We start from the raw sequence: 13,067 nt of genomic DNA on the forward strand, positions 1-13,067 counted from the left end.
CACACTGCTCTGACACAAGGCCAGACACTGCAATATGCCAGCTTTCTCAATAGCTTCTTATCATGTAGCCCCAGTGGCAAGAACACACAGCCTCCCATCAGTCTGGATAAGACTAAACAAAATTGACCCTGAAAATAATGCCTATTAACACGTAGTACCCTAAATAACAAACAGACAAAATTGTCTTGAAGTGGCAAAATTATTTGGGAATACTCTTCTTTTTAAAGATGTGGCAATTTGAAAATGCCAATGTGCAATGTATGATGGATAGAGTTTAAGAATTGACGTAGATATGGTTGCCCAAAAATGTATCATGGTAAGGAAACAGTGAGACTTTAAAACATGCTTCCTATTGAAATTTCTGCGACTTTGGCATGGACTGGATAAATAAATTCCAAACTGACTCTACATTACAGAGATTTACATATTTTTCTGAGCAGCTATCGTTAAATGGCCATTCTCTTGTAGGTGATCCTAAGGAGGGGACTGTTATTGAGCTCTAACAATAGTACACTTGCAAGTCTTACATCATGATCGCCTCAGAATCAATACAGCATGTCCTGGCTATTTCTATCAACTTGCCCACATAGCCATCTGTGAAACAATATAAAGGGTAAGAAAAACACTCTTAAGATGTCATTTTTACCTGTACAAAGACACCACAATAGCACAACTTGCACCTGCACTCCCTTGATGGTATTAAAATCCAAAAGTCCCTCAACAGGGTGTGCAACAAGAGCCAGACTTAAGTTGGGTCTAGAGCATCTGCTCCTTGGATATCCCATCCCCATCAACATCCCATCCATCGCTTCCCCTTTAAATGAATGTAGCACCTCAACGAGGAAAAGTGAGCTACATTTTAATTCTTGTCAACATGTCAGACTGATCATTGGCTCGATCTACCGCCATTGGCTGCAGGCTTTCTAATGTGGTTTCCACTAACAGAATATTGTTGTCTATCTAAACTGGCAACACTTTAAGCAAGATCCAGTTTAGGCCACTGCATCTCCTTTTTAATTTTGCAAAGAAAGACCTACTGGGTTCCACACCTAGTCGAAGTTGGATCTCTTGCATCATCAATGAATGAACCAATGTGCTACTGAGTTTTCTTTCTTCTATTCTTGTGCATGTTTCTTTGCAGTCCCAGGAAAGTAGCAAGGGAGCTAAAGTGTTGTTGAGAAGTTCCAGCTACAGTAAAATCATCCTCTGTTAAGTGCTTTGCTGTACCTTGGAGCTTGAAGTGTGCTTCAAAAAATACCAAAAACAAGACCTCTGGCCAAGATGGCAACTTTGTAGGAACCTGAACCATGGTGCTCCTTTTCACGATTCCTTAAGTTTCAGAAATAATTGGAAATCTGTGGGTACATTTAATAATTTAATTTAATTTAATAATTTAATAATTTAATTTAATTTAATAATTGGAAACCTGTGGGTCTCTTTGGAACTCTTTGCCCCTCAAGATTCGCTCAGAGCCCAAGATCCTACCATTTAGGAAACTTCTTAAGACCTACCTGTTTCCACAGTAGTGTTTAGCTGTGTCTCTCCTTTCTGGTCTGTTGCGCCGGGATGCCCCCGGGTAAGCTGAGCGCATTATAAATTTCATATTATTATTATTATTATTATTATTACATTTACCAGGTGTTTGTAATTTACCATTGAGACTCTGATCAGCAGCTTTTGCTCTGGACATAACATGGTGTCAGCCGTACCCTTAAACAGCTACCGAGCATAGGATTGCAGGAGAGATGGGACTAAGTTTAAGGACCTAAACATCCAGTTATGAGACGCATGAGTGAAAGGTCATGGTAAACCTCAGAACAGAGGCCGCATTTGGTAGGCAAAGTAAAAAGAGACGGTGTCTGCAAGGATAAGAGGTTGTACTAACATGGCAGCCTCACCAGAGGAAAACCGACACTAAGGAGTCTACTGAAAATGGGTGGAGACAGGGTGAGAAATAAATAACAACTTAATTTGTAATTGGTCAGCATATTTTTCTCACGGGCAAATATATACATGTATATTCGCCAGACTATGCATGTAGAAAGTCGGCAAAATAGAGCCTTGCTAAATTCTAAACCCTTAGGGAATAGGAGCCCTGATATAAACAGAGTGGCTATTATCTGAGCCTAGACATCATGAGAACACGGTCATAATTTCTTATCTCACTGCACGGCTCCAAAAGAAACAGGACAAGGAGATTTCAGAACAATTTTATCCCTAGCGCAAATAGATATTTTACAAAACTCCACAACTGAACATGGTTAGATTAACGCAGAAATGTTATGAAAGCGGGGGGGACAGAAAAGGCAGTTTACTGACAAGTAGGTGGTGAATACAGCAGAACTTTTATCACAGAACTTAGATACAACTGAGCGACATTAGTTAAATGCAAACAGGGGAAGCTGAAAGCATTCAAGGAATGTTGTTAAAGGGTGTATTATATCAGTCCCAAAATGGCGATCTGTGCAGCGCACTTTGTCATTTTACAAATGGTTACCCTCTTGGGGTTCCAGAGACAGGGCCTACAGAAGCCAGTAGCTGAATAGGAGATGAAGGAGGCAATCAAAGCCTTGAATCCTAATATGGGACAGACCATGATGCTATACACCAAAATCCGTGAGTTAATCAAATGTGAACTTAGAGAACCACCATAGGATACTGGGAAAATAAACAGTAGGAATGTTACTATGTTCAAGAAACTACCTGCATCCAATCGATTTAATGATTGGAGCCTTGGTTCGGAAATTGTTTTCCCAATATCCTATGGGGGTTCTCTAAATTCACATATGATTAACTCGAGGTATAGATAGCATAGACAATGTCATTTAATCTGAAGGCTATCATTACTATATTATTTAATGCGGGGTCATCTTGATATTTCCAGTTAATTGTGGTGGTCCTGAGGATGGTCTCACGGACTAAGTCAATAGAGACCGAAACGTTGACACCAAGTCCAACTCTTCTCATATGAATTTACTGGATCTTCACTTATTAATTTTTAAATTCTTCATGGAGTAAAGACATTGACTTCAATTAGAGTGAACTCTACATACATTAACCTCCGATTTTGCCATGATGACATAGACTTTGATCTGGTTTAATAAGGTTAATGTTTTTTGGGAATTATGTGATTTGTACCACTTAATTGTATATATGTATATATCAAATACCAAGATTTGCTTAATTATATATATTAAATACAAAGATTTGCTTTCAATTCAATTATTGTGTAAGCCTGATCCATAGTAATAATTTCTACAGCAATTGAATGCAAGTTTCAATTACTGATTTTGTTTCAACTGTCACTTTTCAGACAGATATTTTATTCATATCGTTCCCAAATACTTTTCATTATAAATTAATCCCTTGTTGGCCATTTACCTTTATCATACTTGATACCCAAGCTCGCAGGGGATTATTGGGTTGCCCTTTTTTCAAATTATCTCTTAATTTCTGTCACTTGTCTCTATTCCTCTCTCTTGGTCTCGTCCGTCGTCATGTTTCTCTGTTTCTCTTCTAATATTCCCTGTTTTTTCTACCTCTTGCTCACACTTATCCTCATTCGGTTTCAATCTTCTTTTGCTCCGGATCTATCTCTGTCTTTGCAGACTGTTACAATTTAGCTATATCTGAAGGCTACTCTTTCACTGAACCTGTGCATGGGTGAATGTGGTAAGCCAGGAGAGGGGACTGATTTAGGGGGATCTTCTGAGAAATCATCAATCAAACGAATTCAACAATTTCAACTCTATGAAAAGGGGTTTTATTCTGTTGTAGCACCACAATTAAAGTCAAACATTCAGACATTGACAGCCATTTACACTGCCTCCTTTACTCTACACAGCCTCTTTACTGTTTATCTCTAGACAAACATTCAAAAAGCACATTGCTTACCTATCAACATTTTTCACTAGCTCAAACAATTCTAGAAGAGCTTTGCTGTAAGATTTCCGATCAGGGTGCACAGGAATGGATTCTGAAGACTGCAGCCACAGAGAAGAGATGTCCGTCAATTTGTGAACTCCAGCTACAACGTAGGTTTTAGAGGGATTCAATTTAGAAAAGAACGCACAAAACACTAAAAGAATAACTGACATTGCATTTTTTTTAGCGTTTACTATTCCTAATGAAGTGTTGACATTAGGATATCATAACCTGAATGGTGCTATAAAGCACTGACACTACTTTAGTGAGAGTTAGACATTCTAAACCCAACAAAACACTACAATTGCAAACAAGCAAATAGCATACTAAATCATAGATGGGCAGCTTTTTGCGTGTTACAATATTCTCAGGTTGCACACAGAATACTCAGTAAAGATAGAACACAGTGTAAAAAATAACCTGCCCTGTTACAACTAAAGGTTCACCTGGAGGATTAGCATTCACAAAGATAATGCACTTTAATGAATTTGAAATTAGACCTTCACTTGATACACCATTTCATGGTGGATTCATTGGAGTACCTCTGCCCATCCATCCTTTTAAATATGTAAGTGCAGCCTTTGGCTGTGCAAGTCAGACACTGTGTTTGAATTCGACGCCTGGGTTCATCAGAAGTCTAGGCAGTATCATAGCCATTAATGGATGGATGCAGCAAAACAGTTTTTAAACGAAACTCTTGCACAAACAAGGTAGTTATCCTTGAAAATGAATAGTGGTGGACCACATATTACACCCTCTGGCGCTTTTGTTAGAAATATGTGCATCCTGTTGGACGAGAATTGTCAATGACTCCTCAGCTTAGAACAGAGAACCTCAAAGTTTTCCATTTCACCCAGAGTCAATCTGTGTTGTGGTTTGGACCTCCGAAATTGTTTGCCCAAAATAAGGTGGCTGATTTGGCCTGGTACAGGCTGTGTTGGGCACCTCAGAGTCTTTTCCTGGTGTTTAGAAGGGTTTTTAGCTCCCCATTGTTGGTTGGAGTGTGCACAAGTAGGAGCTGTGCCACCCTAGAGGTAGATTCAGTGATTTAGCTAGTGCCGAGTCCTGCAAGTGAGAAACGCAGACATGTGAAATCTACTGATATTCACCTGACTTCCTACTTTGAAGAACTCAGAGCGTCCAAGCACTATAGCATCCACTGCCCGTTAAGTTACTGCAGGGTCACATGTGACAGGGGTCATCTTCTGTCTGCTTTTGGCATCATAGGTGTGGAGAGTTGAGAAACGAATGGAAACTTACTGAAAGGCAGAAGTAGTACTAGAGCTGTAAACTGAGACACGTGCATAAGTAAATCTGGTGAAGAGGGTCTTAGTAGAGAGCAATTTGGTACACCACCAGACCCTACTGATTTGACATTCCGATGGCAATACCTGAGTGTATGGTGCACCATTTTATAAGATAGGGAGAAGAAAGACAGGCAGAAGGGAACTATAAAAAGGCAGAATATAAAGGGCAGGATCAGAGCTGTCATGGCTGCAGATGCTAATATGAGTGGCCTTTGACAATCGCAGAATATGGTGTAACAGAAGGTTGAAGGAGAGGGCAGCAAATGAAGCAAAGCTAATGCCCGAAAGAGGTTTTTTTTTTAGGGGGGGGGGGGGGGGGGGGGGGGGGGCGTTTATATAGTGCGAACTCGCCCTGAAGGTATCAGAGCGCTTTACATGAGCACCAGTTGCATTACAGTGGGACACATTCATTTTGTTAGGCACAGGGAGATTAAGTGATTTGCCCCGAATCACAGGATGTTGAGCATCCCTGTCGTTACTTAAACCCAGTTCCCCAGCTTCAAGGTCGACCGCTCTAGCCGTTAGGCCACATCCTTTGCCCTCAGGCCTCTCCTGCTGAGCCTCAAGATCTACAAAAGGCATCCTGATGCCTCATAGTCCCAAGAGACTACTCAAGGAGGAGCATTTTGTAAGACTTATTTTTACACAGAAAGAACATGCGCTTGACAAAATTAATAAACAGTGGTCGAATTCTAGATTCCTGATAAACAAACTGAAACAACAAGCTATAGCTCAACAGATCAAAGATCTAGGGACAAATGATTATAGCAATTTTACCAACCAATTCCCGGAAATCAAACACAAATTACAAAGCAGCCAAGGGATTTAAAGTCGCACTGCCTGGAAAGTCACAATAGTTTCTAACAGAATCTAAGCACACCTCAATGGCCTGCTGCTTATAGAAAATACATAACGATGATATAAACGTAAGCAAAGAGGCAACAGTCTTAAGGAGAGTTTTAGGGCAAAAGCAAATCTTGAGCCTTCAAGGTTGAAGTCGAATCTTTCTTTATTGTGTCAGTTCGTACAAGCGCAACCAACTGGTTTCACCTTCAACAAGCATTTACAATGCAACAGTTTCGCCTTTGCAAAAGTTAGAGCTATTGGCATTATAAATGACAACATTTTTATTTATGTGTTGGTTTTGAAAACAGATAAATAAATGGCATTGTCATTTACAATGCCAATAGCTTAATCTCTCGCAAATGCCACACACACACACCCACAGAGAGCCCCCCACACAGAGCCCCCCACACACACACAGAGCCGCCCCACACACACACAGAGCCGCCCCACACACCCACACAGAGCCCCCCCCCACACACAGAGCCACACACACACACATAGCCACACACACACACACACACACATAGCCTGTAAGATCTGGAGAGCTAACACTGTTGCCTACGGTGAGATAGCCTGTACGAGCAGAAAGGACAGAGCTGTTAGCGATGGTGGAATCCTGTAAGAGTCGGTGCGCTTTGACTGCTGTATGATCTGGAGGGCTAGTGTTTGTTCTCCACAGCGAGAGAGCCTGTAAGAGCAGAGACGGTAGCTCTGCTGTCTGTAGTGAGAGCCTGTAAGGACTGGAGTGATTTCACTGCTATTTCAAGAGCCTGTGAGACCCGGAGGGATAGCACGGTTGTATTTGGTTATAGCTTGTAAGAGCAGGCATGTTTCTCAGTTCATCTTTAAAAAATCACTTAAAAATGAAGAAATATTTCTAAAAACGCAGTTATATTATCTGATATACTACGGCGAAACTTACGAGAATTAAAATATATATATATATATATATATATATATATATATATATATATATATATATATATATATATATATATTAATAAAGACACCTTATTAGTTTCTAGCACGTTTTTTGTTGCATGGTTTACATGCCATATATTTTAAGGCCTGGCTCGCTTGGTTCTGCTCCTCTCTCGCTGTTAATTTGCTGGCTCACCCATCTCTACATCTAGGCGCTAGGCTCCAGGTAGCACCCACTCAGGAGGACACTTGAACTAAAGAGGGGCCAAGGTCCTTTAAATCAAGCCTCTGCTTTGGGTGCAGCTGGAAGTCAAAATAACAGAGGCCCCTCAGGCAGACGGCTACAGGCGCTGTTGAACGAGTCTGGGTGTCAACAAATTACACCAGGACAGACTCAGCATATTTCCAGTCTTGATCAAGCTCAACAATAGCTGCCGGATCCGGGGTGCACCTGCACTGTGTGCAGTTTTATTATTCATAATTTTGAAAACACGAGGCTGGCTGTCTCTAGAGCAGACCTAATTAGTGAAGCGGCGCGCAGGATCTATTTAAACCCCACCAGCGCTTTTATCAATACCTGTAGGCTACAGGTATTGATAAAAGCGCTGGTGGGGTTTACAGGCTGTAGCGCCACATCCCCAACCACCCTATGCAGCGAAAAGATGCTTATTCCAGCTGCGCCGGATCCCGCCGGGCGGCTGGGGAGAAAGCGCGCTCGATTTAATTACCGCTTGGCGCTGCGAGGAATTGGTTGCAGGAACATTACCCCCGCACAGACGGCAAACTGTTCAGGCTCAAGGCAAAGCCTGTAATTCTCGGCTGCCTCTTGACTGGCACTGGCGGCCTGTCCGTCAGCGCGGCGCGGGGACGCGAGATCAGGTTCTCAGGCAGTAATGGAAGGTGCAGCTGGCCATGAAATTGGGCTTCGGCCCGACGGGATCCGAGAGGCAGGGGCCCTCTCCGATCCACGCGCATTTGTAGAGTACCACTGTCAAATGCTGACTCGCTCCTCCTTTCTCCGATTTCTTGGATAGGCATTACTTAAGGAACGCGTTAGGTAAGAATTGTTAAGGCTGGTAAATTACAGAAGTAAATTAATCTGTTTACTCACTCTACAAACAAGAAGAACGTGCACACAGACAGCGGGAGGGGGGACGGCTTTGTTATGCATGTATTTTATCTTGTACTATAGGGCTCACGGACAGCGGGAGGGGGGCGTGCACACGGACAGCGGGAGGGGGGCGGGTTAAAGGGCACACGGCGGACAGCGGGAAGGGGGCGGGTTAGCGGGCACACGGACAGTGGGGGGGGGGCACACGGACACCGGGAGGGGGGGGGGGGGCACACGGACACCGGGAGGGGGGGCGGGCACACGGACAGCGGAAGGGGGCGGGTTAACGGGCACACGGCGACAGCGGGAAGGGGGCGGGTTAACGGGCACACGGACAGTGGGGGGGGCGGGCACACGGACAGCGGGAGGGGGGGCGGGCACACGGACTGCGGGAGGGTGGTCAGGAAACAGCCAGCGGGACAGGGAACAAAGCGAACAATGAACACAAACATGGTGTAAAAAAAGAAAAAAAAAAGTACACGCCCACAGTCTTCATGACGTTGCCGAGAGGGAAAGAATCGGCGGAACGCCCACCAATCGCCTCGGGAAATTACGGACAGTTCTCTCTTCCAATGGCTAACCTCCATTTATGGAGCTAGCCAATGGAAGAGAGAGGCGGAACGAAGGCCACACTGTTCTAACATTAGATTTCGCCTGCGCCGAAAAGCTGCGTGGTGCGCAGCTTTCGACGAGGCGAAACCTAAAAAGGCTTCATCAAGGCCCTGGGAGACTCCATAAGTTTCCCGTCATACTCTTATTATCTCCTTTTAGGTAATGCGGACTTATAGATAGATAATCTTTATTCGGCATTGGTCGCAGCCATAAAAGAGACAACATTAAAATGGAAATAAAACATCAGCAACATGATCACTTATTGAGGGCATAACACCATGTGCAAAATTCGCAAATTGTCAATGTATACATTAGTCACTTCCCCCACCAATTAAATAACCCAATACATTATAAAAACCCCAGGCACTTTAGTTGTTGAACACAATTAGAACAAAGAAAGACCCTTTTAAAACCTATAAATTCTTCCGTTTCAGCTTGTAGCTTATATTGTACAGAAACAATCTCCAACATATTTATTCACCTCTAGAATGTCTAGACTTTAGAGCAGCTCTTAAAAACTTAACGTCCACACTACATTCTAGCCTAACACCGGCACAGTAGGTGTGGCTTTCTCTCTTAAAAGGTTTTCTCTATCTATAATTCCCAGAAATCTTTGTCACTACAGTTCATCCTATGGAGATGCCTTACATTTTAGTTGAGAGCTATACACCATTTGCCCTCCAAGCAGAAAAATCCAAACAGATGAATCGAAGGCATCGCCAATATTCTTGTTCTACACCAGAATAAAGAAACAATGAAAGTACAAGTCATTCTGTTGTTAAGAGAGTTTTTCTGCCGCCTTTTAGAGAATGTCTGCTCCCCTCTGCCTTTGCAACAAATAAAAGAAAAGGAGGCCCTCTCTTCTTGGGGAAAAAGAAAAGGAGGAGAAGAAGCATAGGGCCCCTGTATAGGGTATAATAGTTTTTCAGCTTAAATACAAAATGATTTACCTTTAATAAAGTATTTTATGACACATATAATCACTCTCAGAGAATAGTCATGAGCACTGATGCTTGTGAAGGGATTAAAATTAATATTCTTGGGGCAAAAAAACAATGGATTTAGGCCCAGATCTCTGTACTGGGGTGAATGTATGACATTGTTCTGCATTCTGTCCATCAACTGTTATTTTTACATTTGTCACCCCGAGTGGGATGGGTATGCTCAGACGTGAGTCCCATGCTCTCCACACCACTGGAGTCAAGCTATCCTGGCTGAAGACGGCTGATAGCCAGAAAACGGTCCTAGGATGCTTGATTCCGGTCCAGGAAAGACATGGCTTGGCAGTTCGGGCTGGACTATTCCCATGAGGCACAGGGTCAAGGCTGATTTGCATATGGCCTTGTCTGAACTGGGGTGGTGTGGAGTGCAAAAAAACAATGGATTTAGGCCCAGATCTCTGTACTGGGGTGAATGTGTGACATTGTTCTGCATTCTGTCCATCAACTGTTATTTTTGCATTTGTCACCCCGAGTTGGATGGGTATGCTCAGACGTGAGTCCCATGCTCTCCACACCACTGGAGTCAAGCTATCCTGGCTGAAGACAGCTGATAGCCAGAAAACGGTCCTAGGATGCTTGATTCCGGTCCAGGAAAGACATGGCTTGGCAGTTTGGGCTGGACTGTTCCCATGAGGCACAGGGTCAAGGCTGATTTGCATATGGCCATGTCTGCAAAAAAACGATGGATTTAGGCCCAGATCTCTGTACTGGGGTGAATGTATGACATTGTTCTGCATTCTGTCCATCAACTGTTATTTTTGCGGATGTTGTTTCAGCAACATTACAGTGGTAGTCAACATTTTGATCAAAACATTTTGTGGGAGTTTGCTGTAAGGGACTTTCAGTCTTGGCACTTCATTGACATGGCACTCTTTGCAAGGATCTGTAATTTCAGTAGCACAATGTCACCTTTTTTCCACATTCAACATATACATTCTAATATCCAACTACTGATATGCAAGAATCCAGCAACCGGCCAATGAAAAATCCAAAGTTTAATGAAGAGGCAATCACTGGTTTCCTATTTAGTAACCACTCATTTAACCCAATATTTAAACTAACTCTGTTTGACCTTACCAATTTGTGACTTTGATCTTCCTCGCTTTGCTTTGATCAGCAGTTCATCTGAAAGACAATTATCCTAGGAGAAAAAGAAAAACATATTAGCAATACGTTTTCTAATACGCAAACACTTACTCGGATGATTATCGATCATCACGACGTGTTAACTTTTTTTTTTAATAAACATAAATGTGATGTTACATGTGGTATGGGCCTTGCTGCATTTTAACTTGAGTATTGTTTTTGTACTGAAGGGCAAGACAGTAGTTTAGGGCCTAGAATAGAGACCTGGTAATACAAAGGTGGACTATGCAGAACAGAGATCTCTCAGCTTTAAAATTATGTATGCTCAAATGTCACTTTGTTTCTGTCATTTTCCTTAGCTCACGTCAACAAGGGTACATCTAAAAAAGTCAAGCATGAGCAGATCCATCTTCATAATAAAGAGGTACAAAATGTACCCATAACGGGGATGGGGCATGGCTAATGGGCTGAATTCTGAGCAGGTGCCGAGATCTGAATCTCAGTCCTCAGTCCTTCTGGAATAAAGGTATACCAGACTCAGGATAGCTATTCCAATACAAATTATGCTGAAATTCAGCCAGTTATAACATAGGTAAGAGATTAGACTAATTGGTTAGGGAGGTGTGATAAAAAATTATCACAGTGTATTACTCTTTTATTTATATTTGTTAGCTGTTACTAGGCCTCAAAATATTTACCCACCCACTCCCTATAGCGAGTCAGATTTGATCAGGTCGAGCTATTTTTAGGAGCTACTGGTTCGTTCTGGCGAGTGAACCTGACCTGGACAGGTGTTCTGTTCATTCAAGAACGTGAATGAGCAATACAGATGCCTTAAAATCATGTTTTTTAACTTGACACATTTGTTGTCTGTTCAAGGACAGAGGCCAAATGTAAGTTTGTCTTTTTACTTATTGCTGCTTATCTTGTCCTGGAAAATGGTGCTTACCTTTCTTTCTCTTACTGCAGTTAGAGGATATTGTAAAGTGAGTTGTCTGACAATAACTGTGAAAGCTGTAGGTTGTCAGGTTTTCTTTCTAACACACCACATTTAAATAGCTTGTAAAAAAATAGTACAAATATTTCAACGTATATCAGGAATTACGAAAGCAAATGTTTTTTGTAATTCAGAGTGTGATGCTATCAAAGATTGAAATAAAGGCAAAATAAATCAGAACACTTTACTTGGTGATGTGCAAATGACAAATATGTGCAGAAACTCGATTTCAAAACATTGTGTGTACACTATATAGTTTTATCGGTAAAACCATGTCACTTGCAAATTATGTGGCTATTTTAATGAAAAATGTGCTGATTGCAAAGGACAACCTGCTACCACTTTAGGCTTTAGTTACATATTTATTAAAAGTTTCAGTTTTTAAACATAATTTGAGAAACATTCCTGCCCCTGTCTTGGTGACAATGTTGTTAATGAACTAAGAGGCTAGTAAGGGCTCATGTGTATCCTATATGCGGCTAGATTTGCATTATATATCGAGCAAAACTTCAGTCTATCAAATCAAACAATAGAGTTTTTAGTACAGCAGACATGCGGAACAAACATATTGGACAGTGCTATAATTTGTGATAAGGAAGGAAATGGTGGCTCAGTGAATTAAAATGCTTGCCTAGGGTCACTTTATTAGAAACCAGTTAATTGGTCAAGAGCATTACAGTTAGGTCAAGTACAATATTTAAGTCACTAAACCAGCAGGTCTAGTAACTTTTGTATGATTGTTTGAGGCCTAGTTACTAATAATATTGTCAATAATTCTCAATAATATTATTTGTAGGAGAATAGTTTATAATGAAGTATTAAAGCCTGCTGCAACAGTTACTAAAGGCCCATACTTGAGTTACAAACTTAAGCAGAGGTCAAGGGCCTATAACAAAGGAGACATGCTTTATTTTACAATCAGTATAGCCCAAGCACGATGACCATAATCCAATAGAACATTCTACCCATGGGGCAAAAATATTCTAAAATAAAGAGGAAGAAACAGAAAGATAAGAATTGGAATTTTGGAGCAAGTTCGTACCAGCCATTATTGGCAAAGCCTCTTCAAATGTCTTCAGATACCAACATTACAATGTTCTAATAGATATTTTGGGGGGTAAAATACAAATACTAGTTTGTCTTCAGTTTAGAACAGGGCTCTGCATTTCACCTGTTGATTAGAGAGTCCCTCACGGGTTTGCCTTACTCTTAACACACCCCTCACTGGGTGGGCCGAGAGACACTAGACAGTTTTACTTTTC

The 13,067-nt window shown here is 41.7% G+C and overlaps 1 protein-coding gene across 1 annotated transcript in view; it reads right to left on the reverse strand.

Annotated features, from left to right (window-relative positions):
- CCDC138 (coiled-coil domain containing 138) overlaps positions 1-13,067 on the reverse strand; it is a 278,286-nt gene that overhangs the window by 239,160 nt on the left and 26,059 nt on the right. Inside the window, exons 2-3 of the mRNA XM_086934286.1 lie at positions 10,800-10,863; positions 3,895-4,027 (exon numbers count right to left, since the gene is read on the reverse strand). Of these exons, the coding sequence (XP_086790412.1) occupies positions 3,895-4,027; positions 10,800-10,863 (197 nt within the window). The remainder of the gene's footprint in view (positions 1-3,894; positions 4,028-10,799; positions 10,864-13,067) is intronic.

Source organism: Lissotriton vulgaris, chromosome 8, assembly GCF_964263255.1.
Source record: "Lissotriton vulgaris chromosome 8, aLisVul1.2, whole genome shotgun sequence".
Classification (NCBI taxonomy): domain Eukaryota; kingdom Metazoa; phylum Chordata; class Amphibia; order Caudata; family Salamandridae; genus Lissotriton; species Lissotriton vulgaris.